The sequence below is a fragment of the Leuciscus leuciscus genome (genome assembly GCF_965113295.1).
Source record: "Leuciscus leuciscus genome assembly, chromosome: 10".
Taxonomy (NCBI): domain Eukaryota; kingdom Metazoa; phylum Chordata; class Actinopteri; order Cypriniformes; family Leuciscidae; genus Leuciscus; species Leuciscus leuciscus.
Genome location: NC_138734.1, coordinates 38,629,626 through 38,648,020, shown reverse-complemented (window position 1 = coordinate 38,648,020; position 18,395 = coordinate 38,629,626). Strand labels below are relative to the sequence as shown.

Below are 18,395 nucleotides of genomic sequence, written 5' to 3'. Positions count from 1 at the left end.
AAATGTAGCCCTGTGGTGGTTACATTTAAGCCATCTTTGACTTTGCAACCCACTATCAAATAGTAGATCACTGCATTTACCTGCTAAAAAACAACAACATCCTAAACCAGTTTAAGATGGTCTGCTGGTCTTAGTTAGGCTTGTTAGGCTGGTTTGCTAACTCTTCAAAAAAAAAAATGTTTTGTCTGTTGCGCAGGCCTAAATTGAATTCAGTTTGACATGGTAAATACAGACTTTGGGATTTAGCAATAAAAATCACATTTGCATAATTTCGGGAGAGATTTTGAAATCATGACAGGGTTGCCAATGTTCAGTGGGTGTAGTTCATTTCAGACTCAGAGTAGAACTGTGATTTGTTAATGTCAGTCTATACTGAGCTTTACTGTGAGACTCACACATGCTTTAGCCTACTCATTCTGTCACGAGATTGTTGTGTACATGTGGGATTAGACCAGCTAAAGTTTCTCTCCACATATTTCACCAGCTCATTGAAGACTATTGGAGATGGCGTCTGAAAAAAAGGACACCGGTGATCAGGTACTGTTTTAAATTTGTGACAGGTGGTGTCCTCCTGCTGATAGCTCAGTTTTTCTTTTTTAAGGTTATTGTCTTTCACTTTTTTATTTGAATGCATGTGTTTTTGAGGGACACTGCTGTTTATCAGCAGTTGTGAAAAGGTCTACAAAAGTTCAACTGGATTAAAACTGTGGTATAAAGCTTAATAAGAAACTATAGTTTATAGGCATGATTGTACTGTTGTGATGCACTTTTTCATGTGAGAGTGCAAAAGTGAACAAGAAGCATGACAAGCTTTTCCTTACAGAATGTATTTCTTCGAATCCTCAATCTTCGATCTGTCAGTGCTGCTGTCGAATCCATCGAGAAGACGTACATCAGTACGAAACAGTCCCATTCCATCATAAGTTGTGTGTGTGGGCTGTATGAGAAAGGTGTGAGTAGAGCTGGCAGCTTGGCTGTATGGAGTTTGCAACCTGCCCTCCATGTACTGGAGCCCCAGCGTAAGTCTTCAAATCTTATTATTATTAAAAGTCATTATGCTATTAAACTGGTTTAATCCTCCTAAAGCATTAAAAACTTTATACACCTTTTGCATTCCAGGTTCTGTTTGGACCCGGAACGTAAGCTTATAAAACAGTCAATGCAAGAAAATATATTTTATTTGAATAATAGGCTATATTAGCCTACATGAAATTTATCAGAACATATAGTATTAGAATTGCCAGTATGAATGAACTCCATTGACTTCAATGGATTTAATAACATTTATTTGAAACTTTCTTTGCTTAAAACTGTCTAAATTTATGAAACCTACATATTCTTTTTCAAACAAAACAACACCAAAACATTATTTACTCTTTTACATACTCTTACATAGCATACTCTTTTACTTTCATATAAAACGTAATGAATATAATGAATGAATATAAAATGATGATGAAATACAATTTGAATCTCATTTTTATTCTGCAATGTTTCATCAATACCTGTAGGTGGCAGCAAAGTGAAATGTGTTTTTTCTTTTCCAAACCCTCTTTCCTTTTTTAAATTTAGTCTTGGTCTATGAAATTTGGCTTTACAAACACATTAAGAATTTTTTTTTTTTGTCATTTTATCTTAATTTCAGAATTATTGTGTGTGTATGCGCTAGCATGTTATTTATAAACGCAAAAGGTGTAACAATTCAGTTTAAATGGTTATATCACTTTTTGTTAAAAAATATGAAAAATTAAAATTATGTGCATTTTGCATCTGAAGTCTTCATATATATATATATAGAGTAGCATAATATCTTATTTTTGTCTGTTTTAGTGAGACCCATCAAAATAAGTAATCTGGTGAGCCAATGGTCTTAAAAATGTGGATATTGATGCTCCAGTGGGGGAGAGTCTGTCTTCTGTCATGTCCACTATAGTGGATGCTGTGCTTTCAGGTCAATGCTAAATCTATCAGTTTAGTGACCTGTTTATTGCACTGCATGGATGCCCTTTACTTGACAAATTAATTTACATTTAATAGTGATCTTAATTGATATTAAAAGATAACAGTAACATATCATTTATTTAACTTGAACAGTAGGCTACTAATAAATATAGGCCAAGTGCTGTTCATTTTTTCCTGTTTTTTCCTCCTGTGTATTTTGTACAAATATATTTGTTACATGAATTCAAATACAAGTTGAGAAATGCAATGCAGCCAGGGTTATAGTCTGGAATTGCAAAACTGAACTCTGGTTTGTGATCAGATCAATAATTGGGCAATAATGTTAATTATTTGAACCCTTCAAGGACCAACTTGAGCATTACACAAGAGTAATCTGCCGAGAGACGTAATTACATGTTACTATCACTCTGACTCACCAGTGATTTCCTTGTAATGAGCTAATGGTTTGATATTATGTAGTCTGGTATAATCCGCATTCAGTATATGTAACTGCAGCATTATCAAAATGTGTATGTTATATATAGGCCTACAGTATTTAAACTGAATTACATTTTAGTTTAAAATCATAAACTAAATATGTTAGTTTTGTTGGGAGTAACAAAAAAATCATAGACACCATAAATGAAATCACACACTACTGTTCAAAAGTTTGGGGTCATTAATACTGTTATTCAGCAAGGATGCATTCAATTGATCAATAATGAATTTTATGAAGAATTGAAGAATTCATGAAGAATTAATTCACAGGAATGAATTATGTTTGAAAATATTTTAAAATAGAAAACAGTTACTGGAAATTGTACAAATATTTCACAATATTTACTGTATTTTCGATCAAATAAATGCAGCCTTGGTGAACATCAAGTTCCAGATCAGTTCAGCATTGATTTCAGAAATTAAAGGTCAACCTCATGATTTCTGGAGGTGTTGGGAAGGCTTAGCATTATCTAGGGAAACATTCTGAAAGAGCCTGTTCATATTTTCATCAAATGAATCAGCATATGCTTGCAATATTGAAAGATGTGTTAGTAGCCTATGTTTGAATGTTTCACTCTCAAGTTATAAAACGTAAAACCATTTTTTTATATATTTTTATTGTATTATTCATAGTTGTAGCAGCCAATTCACTGGCCTGCAGAGGACTGGACCGCCTGGAGGAGAAGGTACCGGCCTTGCAGTCTCAGCCTACTGAGGTAATGTGGTTAAAACTGCTCTCTAAGTTGTTAACTAGATTCCCTTTCTGTTGGCAGACATTTAAAATGCAGGTACTTTGTTTGCTTGTCCCACAACAGCTGGCAGCAAATATCAAGGAACTGATGTCTTCAACTTTGGAAACCGCCAAAGATGGTATCGCCTGTCCGATCAAACAAACCTCTAACGTTGTGTTGGGCAAGGTATCTACTGGGTACCAGCAGAGCAAGAATGCCATAAGAGACGGCATACAGTATGTCCTTAACAGCAAGCTTTTGTACCTGGCCGAGCAGAGAGCCAACAGGGCTCTAAGTCTGACGGAGAACCTGGTCGAATATGTCCTTCCTGAATCTTCAGCTGAGACAGGTATTCAAATAATGTTATATGCTTATTAAAAGAAAATCATATAAAATAATTTCAATGCGGCAAAGTGCATGTGCTTTTACAGCTAGACACTAGATGTCGCCGAAACGTTATTGTTAAAGTCCCCGAACATGACTTTGTATATGTGCATTATCATTTGGACATATTTTTGTCCATTACTGTTTTGGTAAATCATGATTATGAAACGATCACAAAATGACAAAAAGTGGATGACAAAAATTTCTAACATAAATAGTATATGTTTTTAAAACTTTTTTTATGCCATAATTATGACTCATCTCATAATTTTTACTTTGATGACATAATTTCGATTCTCCAAAGCATTGTTCACTTATGTGGCAGAAATAGTTAAACCATGCATTTAGCAATTGTATCTATTCTGTTAAATGTAAACATTGTCTTTGCAATTCTATTTTTCCTATCAACTATAGTCATATAAAAATGTTTTATTGTGTTGTGGACTCTATTGTTGTGTTTCAAGTCATAGAGCCACAGATAAAGTTAATATAGAGCTCTGGATTGAATAAGTGTTGATCTAGTCTAGTAGTGACTCATTGCCTGCAAGAACTACTATATAGAAGTGTTGTTTCCTCTTTGCTCTTATTGTAATATTTCATCTTTAAGTGTCCACCGTGTGTCTGTTCCTCTACAGAGATGTGTCCGGAGGCACGTGTTCGCATTCATGGCTTCAAATTGCATCATTTGTCAATAGGATGTTTTAAAGAGGGTGTTTCATCACATCATTATTTAGCAACTCTTCCTGTTGTACTTCACTTACTAAATGGTATGTGTATATATATATATATATATATATATATATATATATATATATATATATATATATATATATATATATATAGACACATATATAAATTACAAAATTACTGAAAATATAACAATAAAAGCTGTTTCAAAATATAATAGTATGTACATAATATTAAAATAACACTGAAAAGGAGAACCGTCACCTCTCTAAAGATAAAGTGTGCATTAGATGTGGTCCTGACAAGTGTTAAAGGGATAGTTCACCCAAAAATGAAAAATATGTCATCATTTGCTCACCCTCAAGTTGTTTCAAACCTGTATGAATTTCTTTTTTCTGCTGAACACAAAATAAGATATTTTGAAAAATGTCTGTAACCAAACAGTTGATGGACCCCAATGACTTCCATAATAGGAAAAAAAAAAATACTATGGAAGTCAATGGGGTCCATCAACTGTTTGGTTACAGACATTTTTCAAAATATCTTATTTTGTGTTCAGCAGAAAAAAGAAATTCATACAGGTTTGAAACAACTTGAGGGTGAGCAAATGATGACATATTTTTCATTTTTGGGTGAACTATCCCTTTAAGGGAAGTTACTTTTAAAAGTAATGCGTTATAATTATGCATTTCTTTCTAAAAAATTTAAGTCATTGCGTTTTAATGGAAAGTATTGCATTACATTACTTTTGCTTTTCTTTTTCTCACCTAGGCTTGGCTTGCTTGCTTGTTTTTTAATATATATAAAAAAGCTTTTGGCACATTTAAAGGACCTTTCACACCAAAAGCGTGAAAGACTTCAGATTTTGGCCCAGGATCAGAGAAATCTTTTAGGATTTTCAAAATTTGTCTCAGATGGCCAAGTCGTGGCCAAAATTAAACAGTGTGAAGCCAACTTTAGACACCTTTCTGCTCAGAGGCAATGATTCCTTTAACTCCTTAGAAACAGAAACGTTTCCTGTGTACAGCTCTTTTTGGTTATCCTTTGTTTATCAGTGTCTGTAAAAGTGTGTCAAATGTGGTAATTCCTTCCTCACGAGGCCCTAAAGAAGCAGCACGTTGCCGGTTATTTCTATCCCAATACAGTTTACATGGTTGTGTCTCTCTGAGGCCATGTTTAATGGTACATTCAGCCGAGGGAATCTGTTTAGTGTGTGTTTTGTCTGCCTTTGTAAATTGAATTGGATTGCATTTAATGTTGGTTATTGAGCGAGAAGGCCTGAATGCTTCTGTAGCCTGGAGCTTACTGGTTATGTGTGTCATTATTACATTGGGTGATGTTTGTTCTGTTTACATAGAGGAAGTGCTTCCTGAGGAATTTCTCTTTTTAACCCTTACATCATCTATGACCTGAAGATTTAGTGCTCCCGCCATCTTTTTGTTTTTGTCATTTTCTAACCCGGAGGAATTCATTTCCCCCACTATATCGGAAACTGGTGCCAGTTATTACAGTGTTGTCACATATCGGGTAAAATGTGAAGCCTGCTCAAAACAATTCATGGGAAAGCAACAGTGTAAAAGAAAATATGGAGAAATATGGAGAAAAAAACATGAATAAAATCATAGCTTTGTAATAGTTGACAAAAATTAAGTAATTAGTAATTATAGATATTTATTTAAAATACAGTAAAAACAGTAACAATGTGAAATATTATTACAATTAGAAATAAGTTTAATATATTTTCAAATGTAATTTATTCCTGTGATCAAAGCTGAATTGTCACATGATCCTTCAGAAATCATTCTAATATGCTGATTTGATGCTCAATTATTAACAATTGTTATATTATTAAATAATATATATCATATTATTTCATACAGTAATAATATTATATCAAATGTTTTATTAGGATTTTTTGATAAATAGAAAGATAAGTGAACAACCTGTATTTGAAACAGAAATCTTTTGTAACATTATAAATGTCTTTACCCACACTTTTGATCAATTTAATACATTCTTACTGAATAAAACTATTGATAATAATAAGAACTGTTTCTTGAGGAAATCGGCATATTCAGCTTTGACATCACAGAAATGAATTACATTTTAAAATAAAAAAAGTTATTTTAAATTGATATCATGTTTTTACTGTAGTTTTGATCAAAAATAAATACAGCCTTGGTGAGCATAAGAGACTTCTTTCAAAAACATCTAAAATCTTGCCGACCCCAATAACAATAACTTATTCTGTCTGTTCATTCCATTGTTGTTTTTTTATTTCTGCTGCATAAAGGATTTGTAACCGCTCTGTGATCCTTTTCTCAGTCTATTGTCACAGAGAGTGAGTGAATAAGATGTGCGTGTTTGAATCTCTATAAAAGAACATGAAAGCAATATAATGTCCGCTTATTATGTCCTCACATAAGATTTTTATTTTATTTTTGCAGAGGATGATGGGAGTATGAGAGAGCAGGAGCCTGATGTTGGATCCTCTGGCCAGAATCCCAGTTTCAGCAGGCTGAGAGCGCTGGCCGACACCATCTGCAGACGTGCCTTTGAGAAGACCGCGGCACAGCTCCAGCGCTCCAAACGTCAAGGTCAGGAACTGGTCACACAGATCCCTGGCGTGAGTCCCCTGGTAAGCAGCAAACAGTATTCAAGTGTTAGTTTGTCCTTCCAACAAGTACAAAATGTGGCTTCAGTGTTGAGCAGATGTTTCCTTCTGAAGTGTTTGAAGTGTAATTCTGTACAACTCTTCACAGAGCCCACAGCAAATTAAGGGCCCTCGTTTTGGAAACCACAGTTGTGCATACCGCTCACTCAATTAGCACACTTAGTACGCCAAATTACTATGTCCACACCCTGCCAAACCAGTAGACTCAAACAGAGAGCCCAGTAAATCGGGCACATGCATTTTATTTGAATTAAAGTATAGACAAAATCTATCGTCTTTACTAAAACTAAAAAATGCATAAGCAATAAACATAAAAAAAAAAAAGATGTCTGTGGTGTAAATGTTGATTTTGTGTTCTTTAAGGTTGAATATACCATGAGGACAATGAAGACTATTGGAGGTGTAATACTAGGACTCCCGAGCTCTATAGCAGCATTTCTGAAAGATGGGCAACAGCACGGTCCTCAGGAGGAGATGACCAATAATGAGCATGAGAAGCTCCAGGTGAGTGGATCTTTTCAGCATCACTAGTTCTAGTAATGTAAGACCATTGTAAATATTTGCCTCTTACATAAACTTAAAATATTGACCTTTTTAGCTTCACTTCAGTTCTTAATATTTTAACCAAACATTTTCTGGCTAGCTATTTATGTCCCGCGATTATTACCATAATACCATAAACATTCATACGCCCCATTGAACTTCCCAATTTCACTATTTGACCTAGATTGTTTGTTTGAGTGTGTAGGCATTTATAGTCTTAAGGTGCGGTCACATTTACCATTGTAAATGTTGGGGGTGAAACCTAGTCATTTTAATAGGAATCTGTACAATCAGGAGTTTCATGTAAGGGCAAAAAAGTTCCCCACGCAGTTCAAGTTGCTCACTATTCGAGTGCATCGACCAACAGAAAGCTGCATGGTTTTAAAGTGACTTCTGTTTGAGCAGTGCTACACTATTGACAATAGACTGTGGACCTTTTTTACCTGCAGAATTTCGCTAATGTCACCACAACTTTAAAAATGCACCAGAAACAAACCAGTCCTGGCAGGAAACCATTCTGTAGTATATTATAGTATTATTACTATACATTTGGAGAGTAATAAACAGATCTCCATAAAAGCGTTAGAAAAATGTTGGATTGTTTTTTGCTTAAAGGGATACTCCACTTTTTTTGGAGATAGGCTCATTTTACAACTCCCCCAGAGTTAAACAGTTGAGTCTTACTGTACGTTCACACCGCCGCCGACTTGAGCTTCCAAAGTTACCGGAAGTCATTCATTTTCAATGGAAGCTGGCTTCTCTCAGCTGCAAGGAGCGTCAAATCCATCGGCGTCGCGTTTTGGGCGTTTTGAGCGTTTTGAGCGTCAATCAGAAAGTTGAAAGTATCTCAACTTTATGGTAATGAGCTATGAAGCGGTTCAGCGGCAATTAACGGCAAACGCCAGCAACCAATCGGAATATAGACGTCCTTCGCACTGGCTGATTCCGGAGAAACATACGATGTAAACTTTCGTTCCTACCAAAACATTAGTTCCGAGAAAATGGAGGAGAAACTGATAATCGCTGTTGCTGGGTTTCCTATCATTTATGATATGACGTTATTTTTCATATAGGGACCAGTTACAAAAGAGAGAGAGCCCCAGCCGCGCGCGCGCACTCACCTTCACCGTCTTCAAACAATACGTCTTGCTCTCTCTCCCTCGCGCATATTAATCAAAATATTTTTTTCCCCGACCAATTGGGACCAAAACGGTTATAAAAATGCTGTCATTATAAAAGGTTCCTAGTGTCAATGTATTGCTTGTTTTTTTTTTTCTGTTTACATTTCATGGTGTGACACAGACTTCAGAGCGGCCAAAGCGTCAACAAGCTTCCCCGTACTTTTTTGACAAGCGTCCTTGACAGGGCGGCCAGAGCTTCTTTGCAGCTCAAGTCGGCGGCGGTGTGAACGTACAGTTACCGTTTTCGAATCCATTCAGCCGAACTCCGGGTCTGGCGGTACCACTTGTAGCATAGCTTAGCATAGATCATTGAATCGGACAGGACCATATAGCATCTCTCTCAAAAAAATGACCAAAGAGTTTCCATATTTTTCCTATTTAAAACTTGACTCTTCTGTAGTTACATCGTGTACTAAGACCGACGGAAAATGAAAAGTTGCGATTTTCTAGGCTGATATGGCTAGGAACTATACTCTCATTCCTGCGTAATAATCAAGAAACTTTGCTGCCGAACCATGAGTGCAGCAGGCGTAATGATATGACGCAGCGCCTGAAAATTATCGGTCTTAGTACACGATGTAACTACAGAAGAGTCGTTTTAAATAGGAAAAATTTCGAAACTATTTGGTCATTTTTTGGAGAGAGATGCTAATGGTCCTGTCCGATTCAATGATCTATGCTAAGCTATGCTAAAAGTGGTACCGCCAGACCCGGAGATCGGCTGAATGGATTCGAAAACTGTAAAACTCAACTGTTTAACTCTGGGGGAGTTGTAAAATGAGCCTATTTCCAAAAAAGGTGGAATATCCCTTTAATCATCCTAGCACACTCATATTAAGATGCTATTTTTTCTTGCAGAGTAATGGGCTGCCGAGTCTGGTCAGTGGATTAGGGCAGCAGTTACTTAAAGTCAAGGAATCTGTACTGGGTAATGTAAAGAAAACCCCTCAAACCAGTTTCAACTTGGCTAAGGATGGAGTCAACATGGTCCTGGGTTCCTTTGGCGCAGTCAGGGAGCGAGCGCTGCACAACCTTTCTCATTATGGGCTGGTGAGTGAGTCCTCAGGTTTGATTTGATTTGACTCCTCACGTGCTTTGGCACGTCTGAAATCTAGTTCACGTGGACTCTTCACATGTGAATGGACCTTTATCAATACATACAGACACAAACACAAACACACACACCTCAACCTCATCATCACCAACGCCTGCTGTGATCACACACACAGCTCTGCATAGCAGGGGAATATTTCCTTCATGGATTCTGTCTAGACTGAGAGCAGCATTGAATTATTTTAATAATGTTTAAAGGGTTAGTTCACCCAAAAATGAAAATTCTGTCAGTAATTACTCACCCTCATGTTGTTCCAACCCCGTAAGACCTTTGTTCATCTTCGGAACACAAATTAAGATATTTTTTTATTAAATCTGAGAGCCGATCACTCGTCCATAGGCTTCTAAGTGATTGAAACTTGCTGGCCCAGAACTACAGTGGCTCAATCTTAAGTTTATCAAGCGACGAGAATACTTTTTGTGCGCAAAAACAAACAAAAATAACGACTTTATTCCACTATTCATTTCCTTCTCTCTGGGCCTCGAGTTAGTTTACGTAGTGTTTTTGCGCTGCGCGTCTGTGTTACACGTCACCACGTAGGCTCACTATTGGTCGACGCTGGTCATGTGTGTGATGCGTGGTGACGTGCAACACAGACGCGCTACGCTTAAACACTACGAGGCCCAGAGAGAAGGAAATGAATAGTGGAATAAAGTTGTTATTTTTGTTTGTTTTTTGCGCACAAAAGTATTCTCGTTGCTTGATAAACTTAAGATTGAGCCACTGTAGTCACTTGGACTATATTAACGATCTCTTTAATAACTTTTCTGGGCCAGCAAGTTTCAATCACTTAGAAGCCTATGGAGGAGTGATCAGCTCTCAGATTTAATCAAAAATATCTTAATTTGTGTTCCGAAGATGAACGAAGGTCTTACGGGGTTGGAACAACATGAGGGTGAGTAATTACTGACATCATTTTTATTTTTGGGTGAACTAACCCTTTAATGTTCACAAATGTTTAAGATCACCTTGGATACATCACTTTAGAAAAAGGTTAATTAAAGAGGTTCATAATTTAAGAAGTCAGTCATTTTACTTCACAGAGCCGGATTTAAGCATAGTTCCAGTTCTCAGATTTGATTAGTCAAGTAGCTGAAATACAGTACAATATCTTACGTGGATTATTCAGTTATCTGGATTTTACATTGATGATGGCTCTTCGAAGCTCATCCCGGAGTTGCTGTCATGGCAACAGGTCCGTAAGCTCAAACTTGCTCGGGAGGAGGCTTATTTCATGTAAACAGGATTAGATTGCATCTTTTTAAGCTGTCCCAACCACTGCTACTTAATTACAAGAGTACCCTATTCCCTATTGAACCACGGACAATAGACACAGCCAGTTTTACTCATTGAGAGATTTATTAGTGAGGGAATAATTTTATTTGAGTCTTCCACACATGAAGTACAGTTAGTGTAAGCCGTGCATTCATTTAAACAGCTATTATGAGAGTGGCTTGATGCTGCACAGGAGATGCAGATAACTTTCTGTCTGTAAAAAAATGATGTCTGCAGTGCCATTAGAAAAATGTTCTTGAAACTTTAATGCTGTCACGCAAATCTGCTTCACAGGTCAAATAAAATGAATTGCTAATTACAAAATTGCTTTTACATATAGGCTACTAGAAATAGTGAAATAATGGAAATAATTGTAATCTTATTGTAATTATAATCTATTATAACTTTTATGTTGTTTTGCTTGGCTGTTTCCTTATAAAGCTCCAGAAATGTTTTCGTCAGGTGTGTGATGTTCTTTTTAAATATGATGTCATTATGTTGCTGTCTTAATTAATTGCTGCTGAAATTACTGACAAATTACATGCACTTTGAATTTTGCAGACATTTTACATTTCCAAACAGCTATGTAACTCACTGCATGAAAGATAATATCTGAAAAAGCATAATAGGAGGACTTTAAGTCTATAGTTCAATAATTGGTGAAATTGAATTGAAATACATTTTAATCCTGCTTGTATTTTATAGTTTATTGACAAGCGGGTTAAGTTTTGCTTTCTTTGAGAAGACAGTGCACCCGGCTCAGCACAAGCACGTGTGCAGACATGTTTTCGACGCATTTGTGAAGTATTGTGTGAAGACGAAATCCACACATAAGGATTTAATCAAACACAGATGAGTCTAGATTATAGATCTGATCTGACTATTTTTGCAGGCAGACGAGGGGCTACTGTTCCTGTCTGGGTTTAACAACTTTTAATAATGCTTTAAACTTAAGTAGTAATTGAATAACAGTTTCTTTATTTTAGTTTCTTTCTATTTTTTATTTATTTTATTTATACTACTATTCAAAATAGGGTCAGTTTTTTTCAGTCAACTTTCTTTTTTTTCTTTTTTTTTTAAGAAATGCATACTTTTATTCAGCAAGAATGTATTAAATTGATCAATTTCAGTTTCACAGTTTTCAACATGGATAATAATCAGAAATGTTTCTTGAGCACCATATCAGAATGATTTCTGAAGGATCATGTGACACTGAAGACTGGAGTAATGATGCTGAAAATTCAGCTTTTCCATCACAGGAATAAATTACATTTTAAAATAGAAAATAGTCATTATTATAATAATATTACTGTAACTGTGGTGTACTCAGGAACAGGCTGAAGACTCAGAAGATGAAATAATAATAACACTCAAGAATCAGCTAACAAGCAGGGAAACACACAGTGACCGGACAAGGAGTGCAGGAGAAGGAACAACTCAAGTAGTGAACACTACGAGGATAATTACTTAACACAGCTGACGCACATTACACAATTAATAATGACGGTAACCAAGGAGACAGACGAGTAGGGGAAACTGAACAAAGAAACACGCTGAAAGTCCATGAACAAAACTAAACTGAACTGAACGTGACAATTACTTTTTTACAGTTTTTTTTTATATATATTTTTTTTATCAAATAAATGCAGTCTTGGTGAGCAAAAGAGACTTTCAGTCTTACCAACCCCAATCTTATAAACTGTAGAGTGTATTTATTTGTATTATTATTATTAATTTTATATACTGTATATATATATATATATATATATATATATTTTTTTTTTTTTTTTTTTTTTTTTACAGTAGTGTTTGTATATTATGAGCATTTGTAGTTACTATGAGATACTGAAGTTTTAATTTGGTGCAATAACAAAAAAACACAACAAAAAAAGTTATGCATTGCATAACAAGTGTAAGGGCCATGCAAGTTTAGAAATGTTTAGAAATCAGATCGGCCACTGGCCTTTTTAGGCTCCACTGGAGATCTCAGGAATGGCACAGGGATATTGGATTACTGGAATTTTTGAACAGTTCACTTATTTCTTTATGTCATTTTTTTAGCAAGAGGGTCCACTTAAAGGTTGTATCAGCGATTTCAGGCCCAAACATAAATGATCACATTCATCTAATCTTTCCTAACGATCCGCTAGATCACCGGGAGGGTGTTGTGAGGTTTTGCGCTCATGCACGGCTGCACGCGAAGTCGGAGTCACGAGGGCAAAACCTCACAACACCCTCCCCCTGTCGGTGATTGGTTGGAACACTATTTGTTTTGGTTTTGAGTGGTTGGTGAAACCAATTGTTTTTGTGTGCAGATCTCAGAGCCTAGGCTTCCTAGAGAGACGCGTTTTTTTTGTGTTTTTTTTGACGGCCTGCTTATGGGGTGGGCAGCTAGCGGAACGTTAGGAAAGATTAGATGAATGTGATCATTTATGTTTGGGCCTTTTTTGGGCCTGAAATCACTGATACAACCTTTAAGCGCAGAGCGTTTTATAGTTCACACATTCCAGAAGCCCGCAAAGCTTGACAAAGTCTTCATGTGAAAATCAATGTAAGATTGTCACAGTGTGCCCTCAATGGTATTTCATATTTTATCATGAGGGCACACTGTGAAATTTGTATACTGACTTTCATAATGACTTATTTACTTTAAAATGAGACTTTCTGTGGTCTGGTAAATAGCAATATTCAAAATGTTTTTGCTTTTATAACAAGCTAATCTCTTTTGTTGATGGTTATCTTCAATGTTATCCATTCATCAGTTATTTGGTTTTTCTTTTTCTTCTATGCACAAAGAGAGTCAGTGGCAAACATGTTGGGAATGACAATGCCAGACAACCACATATCCGAGAAGTCAGTTGACATGGAGACACATAATTTAAATCGTGACTAATCAGTGCGTTCTTGGATGTTCTTTTGGTGACTTGTCAAACGTGGACGGATGTTATTCAGGGAATCGGGGTGTATGAATGACGTTCTGGCATTGTCTAACTGTCCTCAGCCTAACCATTAGTCAAGTTTATGCTTATGCTTTCATTGAAATATTAACAGCAGCTCAACTATTTTTAACATTGATAACAATAATAAAAGTTTCTTGACCAAAACAGCATATTAGAATGATTTTTTTAAGGATCATGCGGCACTGAAGACTGGAGTAATGATGCTGAAAATTCAGCTTTGCATCACAGGAATAAATTACATTTTATAAAATATTAAAATATCAAACAGGTATTTAAAATTGTAATAATATTTCATAATATAACTGTTTTTACTGTACTTCTAATCAAATAAATACAGCATTGGTGCGCATAAGAGACTTTAAAAAAAATCCTCATTAAGTAAATAATACAAATAAAAAGAATATAGAATTAATAGAACGAATTTGATTTTAGTGTCAAGCTTCTCTGAGCTTAAGCAGAATTGATTTGATTTTTGATTTGATTTTGACGATAATGAAGTATTTTTTATGTTTATGTAACTGCTCTTATGCAGGTCAAACTGAAATGTTAAAATTAATTCAGCCATACAATATTTATTGCAATACATTCTCATTCTTTATCATTCATATTTTGAATAATTGCACAATTTGACACTTGGCTTTGTGTCACTGCAAAATATATTATACAAAGACTCTAATCCCTAGTTTCACAGACAAGGTTTAAGGCTAGTCACTGACTAAAACTCATTTTTGATCTGTTTTAACTAAAAGCAACTCGCACTGACAAAATATGTGACAATGTGTATACCAGATGAGATCAGAGAGAAACGTAATGAATCATTCAAAGTTCCCCATCACTCTTCTTGCCATATTGGTCTGGGATTCCTTGAAAAACAGCAGGCGAGTCTTGTTGGAAGATGTCCACCAGTACAAACCCTACTGGTTGCTTCTGGGAAACAAGGTCTGATATTGTAATTAGCCACAGACCGTTTGCACAAACATGTGAAGTGAAAGGACTGGGCACAGAGGTGTTGATGATTACATCACAATACCCAGAAAGCAGCTGGAAGATGACGTCTGTCACACAACGAATTGCACACAGGCAATTTGACTCAATGCTTGTGAGTGCAGCTGCATAATGTCAGGACTCTATCACTTCAGTCTGGTTTATTCTTAGATTGGTAACAGAACCCTGACACTCAACTGTATTGTCGTTGTGAGCTTGAGGTTCAGAGTTAGCTTGAACCGTGCGCTCTTTTGTCTGTGTGATATGTTGTATGTTCGGATCCTGACACTTCTATCTAGCTCGGGTTCGGTTCAGTGTTGGGGTTCGGACATTCATGCTCCATGTTTTGTCTTTTGTTGCGAGGCACGGATTGAGTGTTCATTCACTCGCTGTGCGCTCTTGTCTTGTGTGTGCTCTTGTCTTGAGTGCCTGGTTTATGTTTTCATTGGCCAGGCGTTCTGATGTTGTCATTTTCTACGTAGCATGTGTAGCGGAGGCCAGCTAGTGAGAGTTGTGCGAGTAAACCTCACTCCCCCGATCTCAAGAGGTGCAGTAGTGACAGATGTTAGAGACTGTGGTCTTTAGCCTCTTTGTTAGGGTGCGCTGCCTCCCATGTCGGAGACCCGGGTTCGAGGCCCGCACAGAGAGGTGCAAAAACAAGTGCTTTGTTTAAAAAAAACATAATATTTACAAAAGAATATTATCCAAAGCGTGTTCACGGAACAATTTCCAGTCTCGAGTCAACACAACACGCATGCGTTGTTGTGCTCCCCTACTGGATTGCAGGTCAATATTTTCATAAATAAAGTGGTAAATTATGTTTTTTGTGCGAGCAAAGCACTTGTGGTGCTTCCTAAAATTGAGGTTAAACCACTGGAGGCACATGGATGACCTTATCTTTCCTATCGTCTGGACCTTGGAGGTCTGATGGAGGGACTGAAAGCTCTTGGATTTCATCAAAAATATCTTCATTTGTGTTCCAAAGATGACCGAAGGTCTTACAGGTGTGGAACGACATGAGAATGAGTAATTAATATCCCTTATCACTTACCTGAAACCTAAAATTAACAAAACAAAACAAAAATTCTGGTTTATTAATCCTTTCCCCTGCAATTAACTCGCAAAATGCACTGATTTTGCTTTAGCGTTGTATTAAAACACATTTAGAGAGTTTTGGGAACACTTTATTGCCTTGGTATCTTTGTTACACATTATGTTGTTTTAAAATGTGTGTAGACTGAGAAGTGAGTCACGTCTCACAGATGATCTTATCATTCTATAGAGATCTGGGTTGTTTTGTCTGAGATTTTTTTTGTTGTTGTTTTTGTTCATGAGCTTATCTGTAGAAGTGAGAGGGAGAGATACGTTGACGCTTGCGTTTGCGTGTCTTATAAGGATCTGGGTGAGTTTAACTGAGTGGAAAGTCTGGAGTGGAAGATTTCTGATAGCACCCCAGTGTTAAGAGCGAAGAGCGCAGAGGCCACACGTTACTTCACGTTCTTAGCAGTAGATAAGGTGCTCTTCTCTGCCTGGCTACAGAAAATTTCACAAAAACTTTCTTTGGCCTTTGTTTTCCGATTTTTGTGCCAGAACCACTCATTTAGGCACTGTGCCATAAACCTTTGCCTAGTGTACGATTTTGTTGTTTTTGTGTTTTTTTGTTTTTTTTTACTTTGTTTGCTGTTCCAATTTCTTTACCAGAACCTTGCCAATTAGGCCCCTGTGCCATAATACTTTGCCTTGTCTTTGCCTTTTTCTTTTTGCATTTTCTTTTTGTTTATATTTGGCTGTGTTTTCTTTTGTTATAATGTTTTCCAATATCTCTTTACACAAGTAGAAAGAAGAAGAAAGTCCTACAGGTTTGGAACAACTTGAAGGTGAATAAATAATGACAGAAGTTTCATTTTTGGGTGAACTATTCCTTTAATGAGGTGGATCTTAAGCCTTCACTGTTGCTCAGAGCTCAGTCACTTAGACTTTGGAGGCAATGGAGGTCAAGGAACGTGACAAAGAGTTGTAATTGGCCACAGACAGACCCATCCCTCCCTAATTAACCCCTGGCCTGGGACTGTTTGGGATCCCATAAAATAGCTAGACAAAAGGAGGAGACTCCAATAGGTCTGGCACCAAAGTTACTCTGCCCTATGGCAGCTGGCTGTCAGTCCACATATGGGGAGATGTTGTGTGACTTGTTCCTTCCTGATGGTATTTTCAGGGACTTTTTGTATTTTAGAGAATCATTATTCCCCAAATAATAGGTTTACAGTGTTATAGTCAAAAATTATTTTGTGTTTGAAACTAGTAAAGGAGACATGCCAAGATTTAGGCCTAGCCATTGAAAACAAAGCTATTATTCCACAATATTCCACATACAAGTCCTCATTGTGAAGTAGCACTCTTTGGCTTTCATTATCATTAATGTCTGACAAAGAATACTTGATGTTTTTCATTTCAGCTATACAGCTCTAGGACATTTGCCAGTTTTTACTACTCATGCGTTCATGTGAATGAACAGTACTTGACTGCCAAATAATCTCTGCTACCTTTGAGATCCTTCACATGTGGAAAACTAAAGAATGGCTTTTGTTTTCTTTCATAACAGATTCCTAGGCGATCTTCCAAGCCAGGAGGTTCCCAACTGGCTGGGAAAGATGGAGAAGAAGAATGTCTGAGTGGCTCCCTGGTGCTGGAGTCCAGTTTAGGAGACCACATGCACAGTCCCAGTGACAACTCTGAAAAGCCACCTCTTAAGACTAAAGAGCCCAAAGAGATATCAGAGGAAACCCGTCAGCTGAAGAAGAAGTTAATAAAGCAGATTCCTATGCAGCAGAAAGTAGTTCTTGGGGGTAGCAACAAGAAATCCTCCAACCACTGATCCTCTAGGAAGAGTCTGACAGATTACACCAAGATCTCCTCCTCCTCTTCTAACACTCACACAGTGCCGAACGGCAGGAACGCCGAGTGAGAATGGAGCGATTATTTTTAAAGTCTCAAGTCAGTAACCTAGTTATACATGGAGGCTCTGAACTGTTTTTGCATTTCTTTTCTATAATAAAGCAAATTTATTTTGTTGTGCACATAAATAATTCTGGAGAACTAATATACAGAACTATCGTTTAAAAGTTTGCGGTCAGTAAGATTTGACTATACTATGATCTAATATGCTGATTTGCTCATGCTTTTGTTCAGGAGTCTTTAAATGACGTTCAATAGAATAGCGTTTATTTTAAAATGACAATATTTTAAAACATTATATTATGCCTTTACTGTAACTTTTGATCATTTTAATGCATCCTTGCTAAATTCAAATATTGATTTTTCAATAACAAAAAATCTTCCTGACCTCAAACTTTTAGCTATAGTGTAGCTAAGAAAAATATCTGTAGTAATAATAAAATGTGTGTTGTAAGGAATATACAAATG

At 36.5% G+C, this 18,395-nt stretch overlaps 1 protein-coding gene across 1 annotated transcript; it reads left to right on the top strand.

Moving 5' to 3' along the window:
* The first annotated feature begins 354 nt into the window (after positions 1-354).
* Positions 355-18,339, top strand: plin1 (perilipin 1). Its single transcript, XM_082182094.1, has 8 exons — positions 355-537; positions 824-1,019; positions 3,073-3,155; positions 3,255-3,519; positions 6,689-6,879; positions 7,279-7,419; positions 9,498-9,689; positions 17,575-18,339. Exons 1-8 carry the CDS (start codon positions 505-507, stop codon positions 17,845-17,847), a joined length of 1,374 nt encoding a protein of 457 aa, XP_082038220.1. The 5' UTR covers positions 355-504; the 3' UTR covers positions 17,848-18,339.
* Positions 18,340-18,395: the final 56 nt, after the last annotated feature.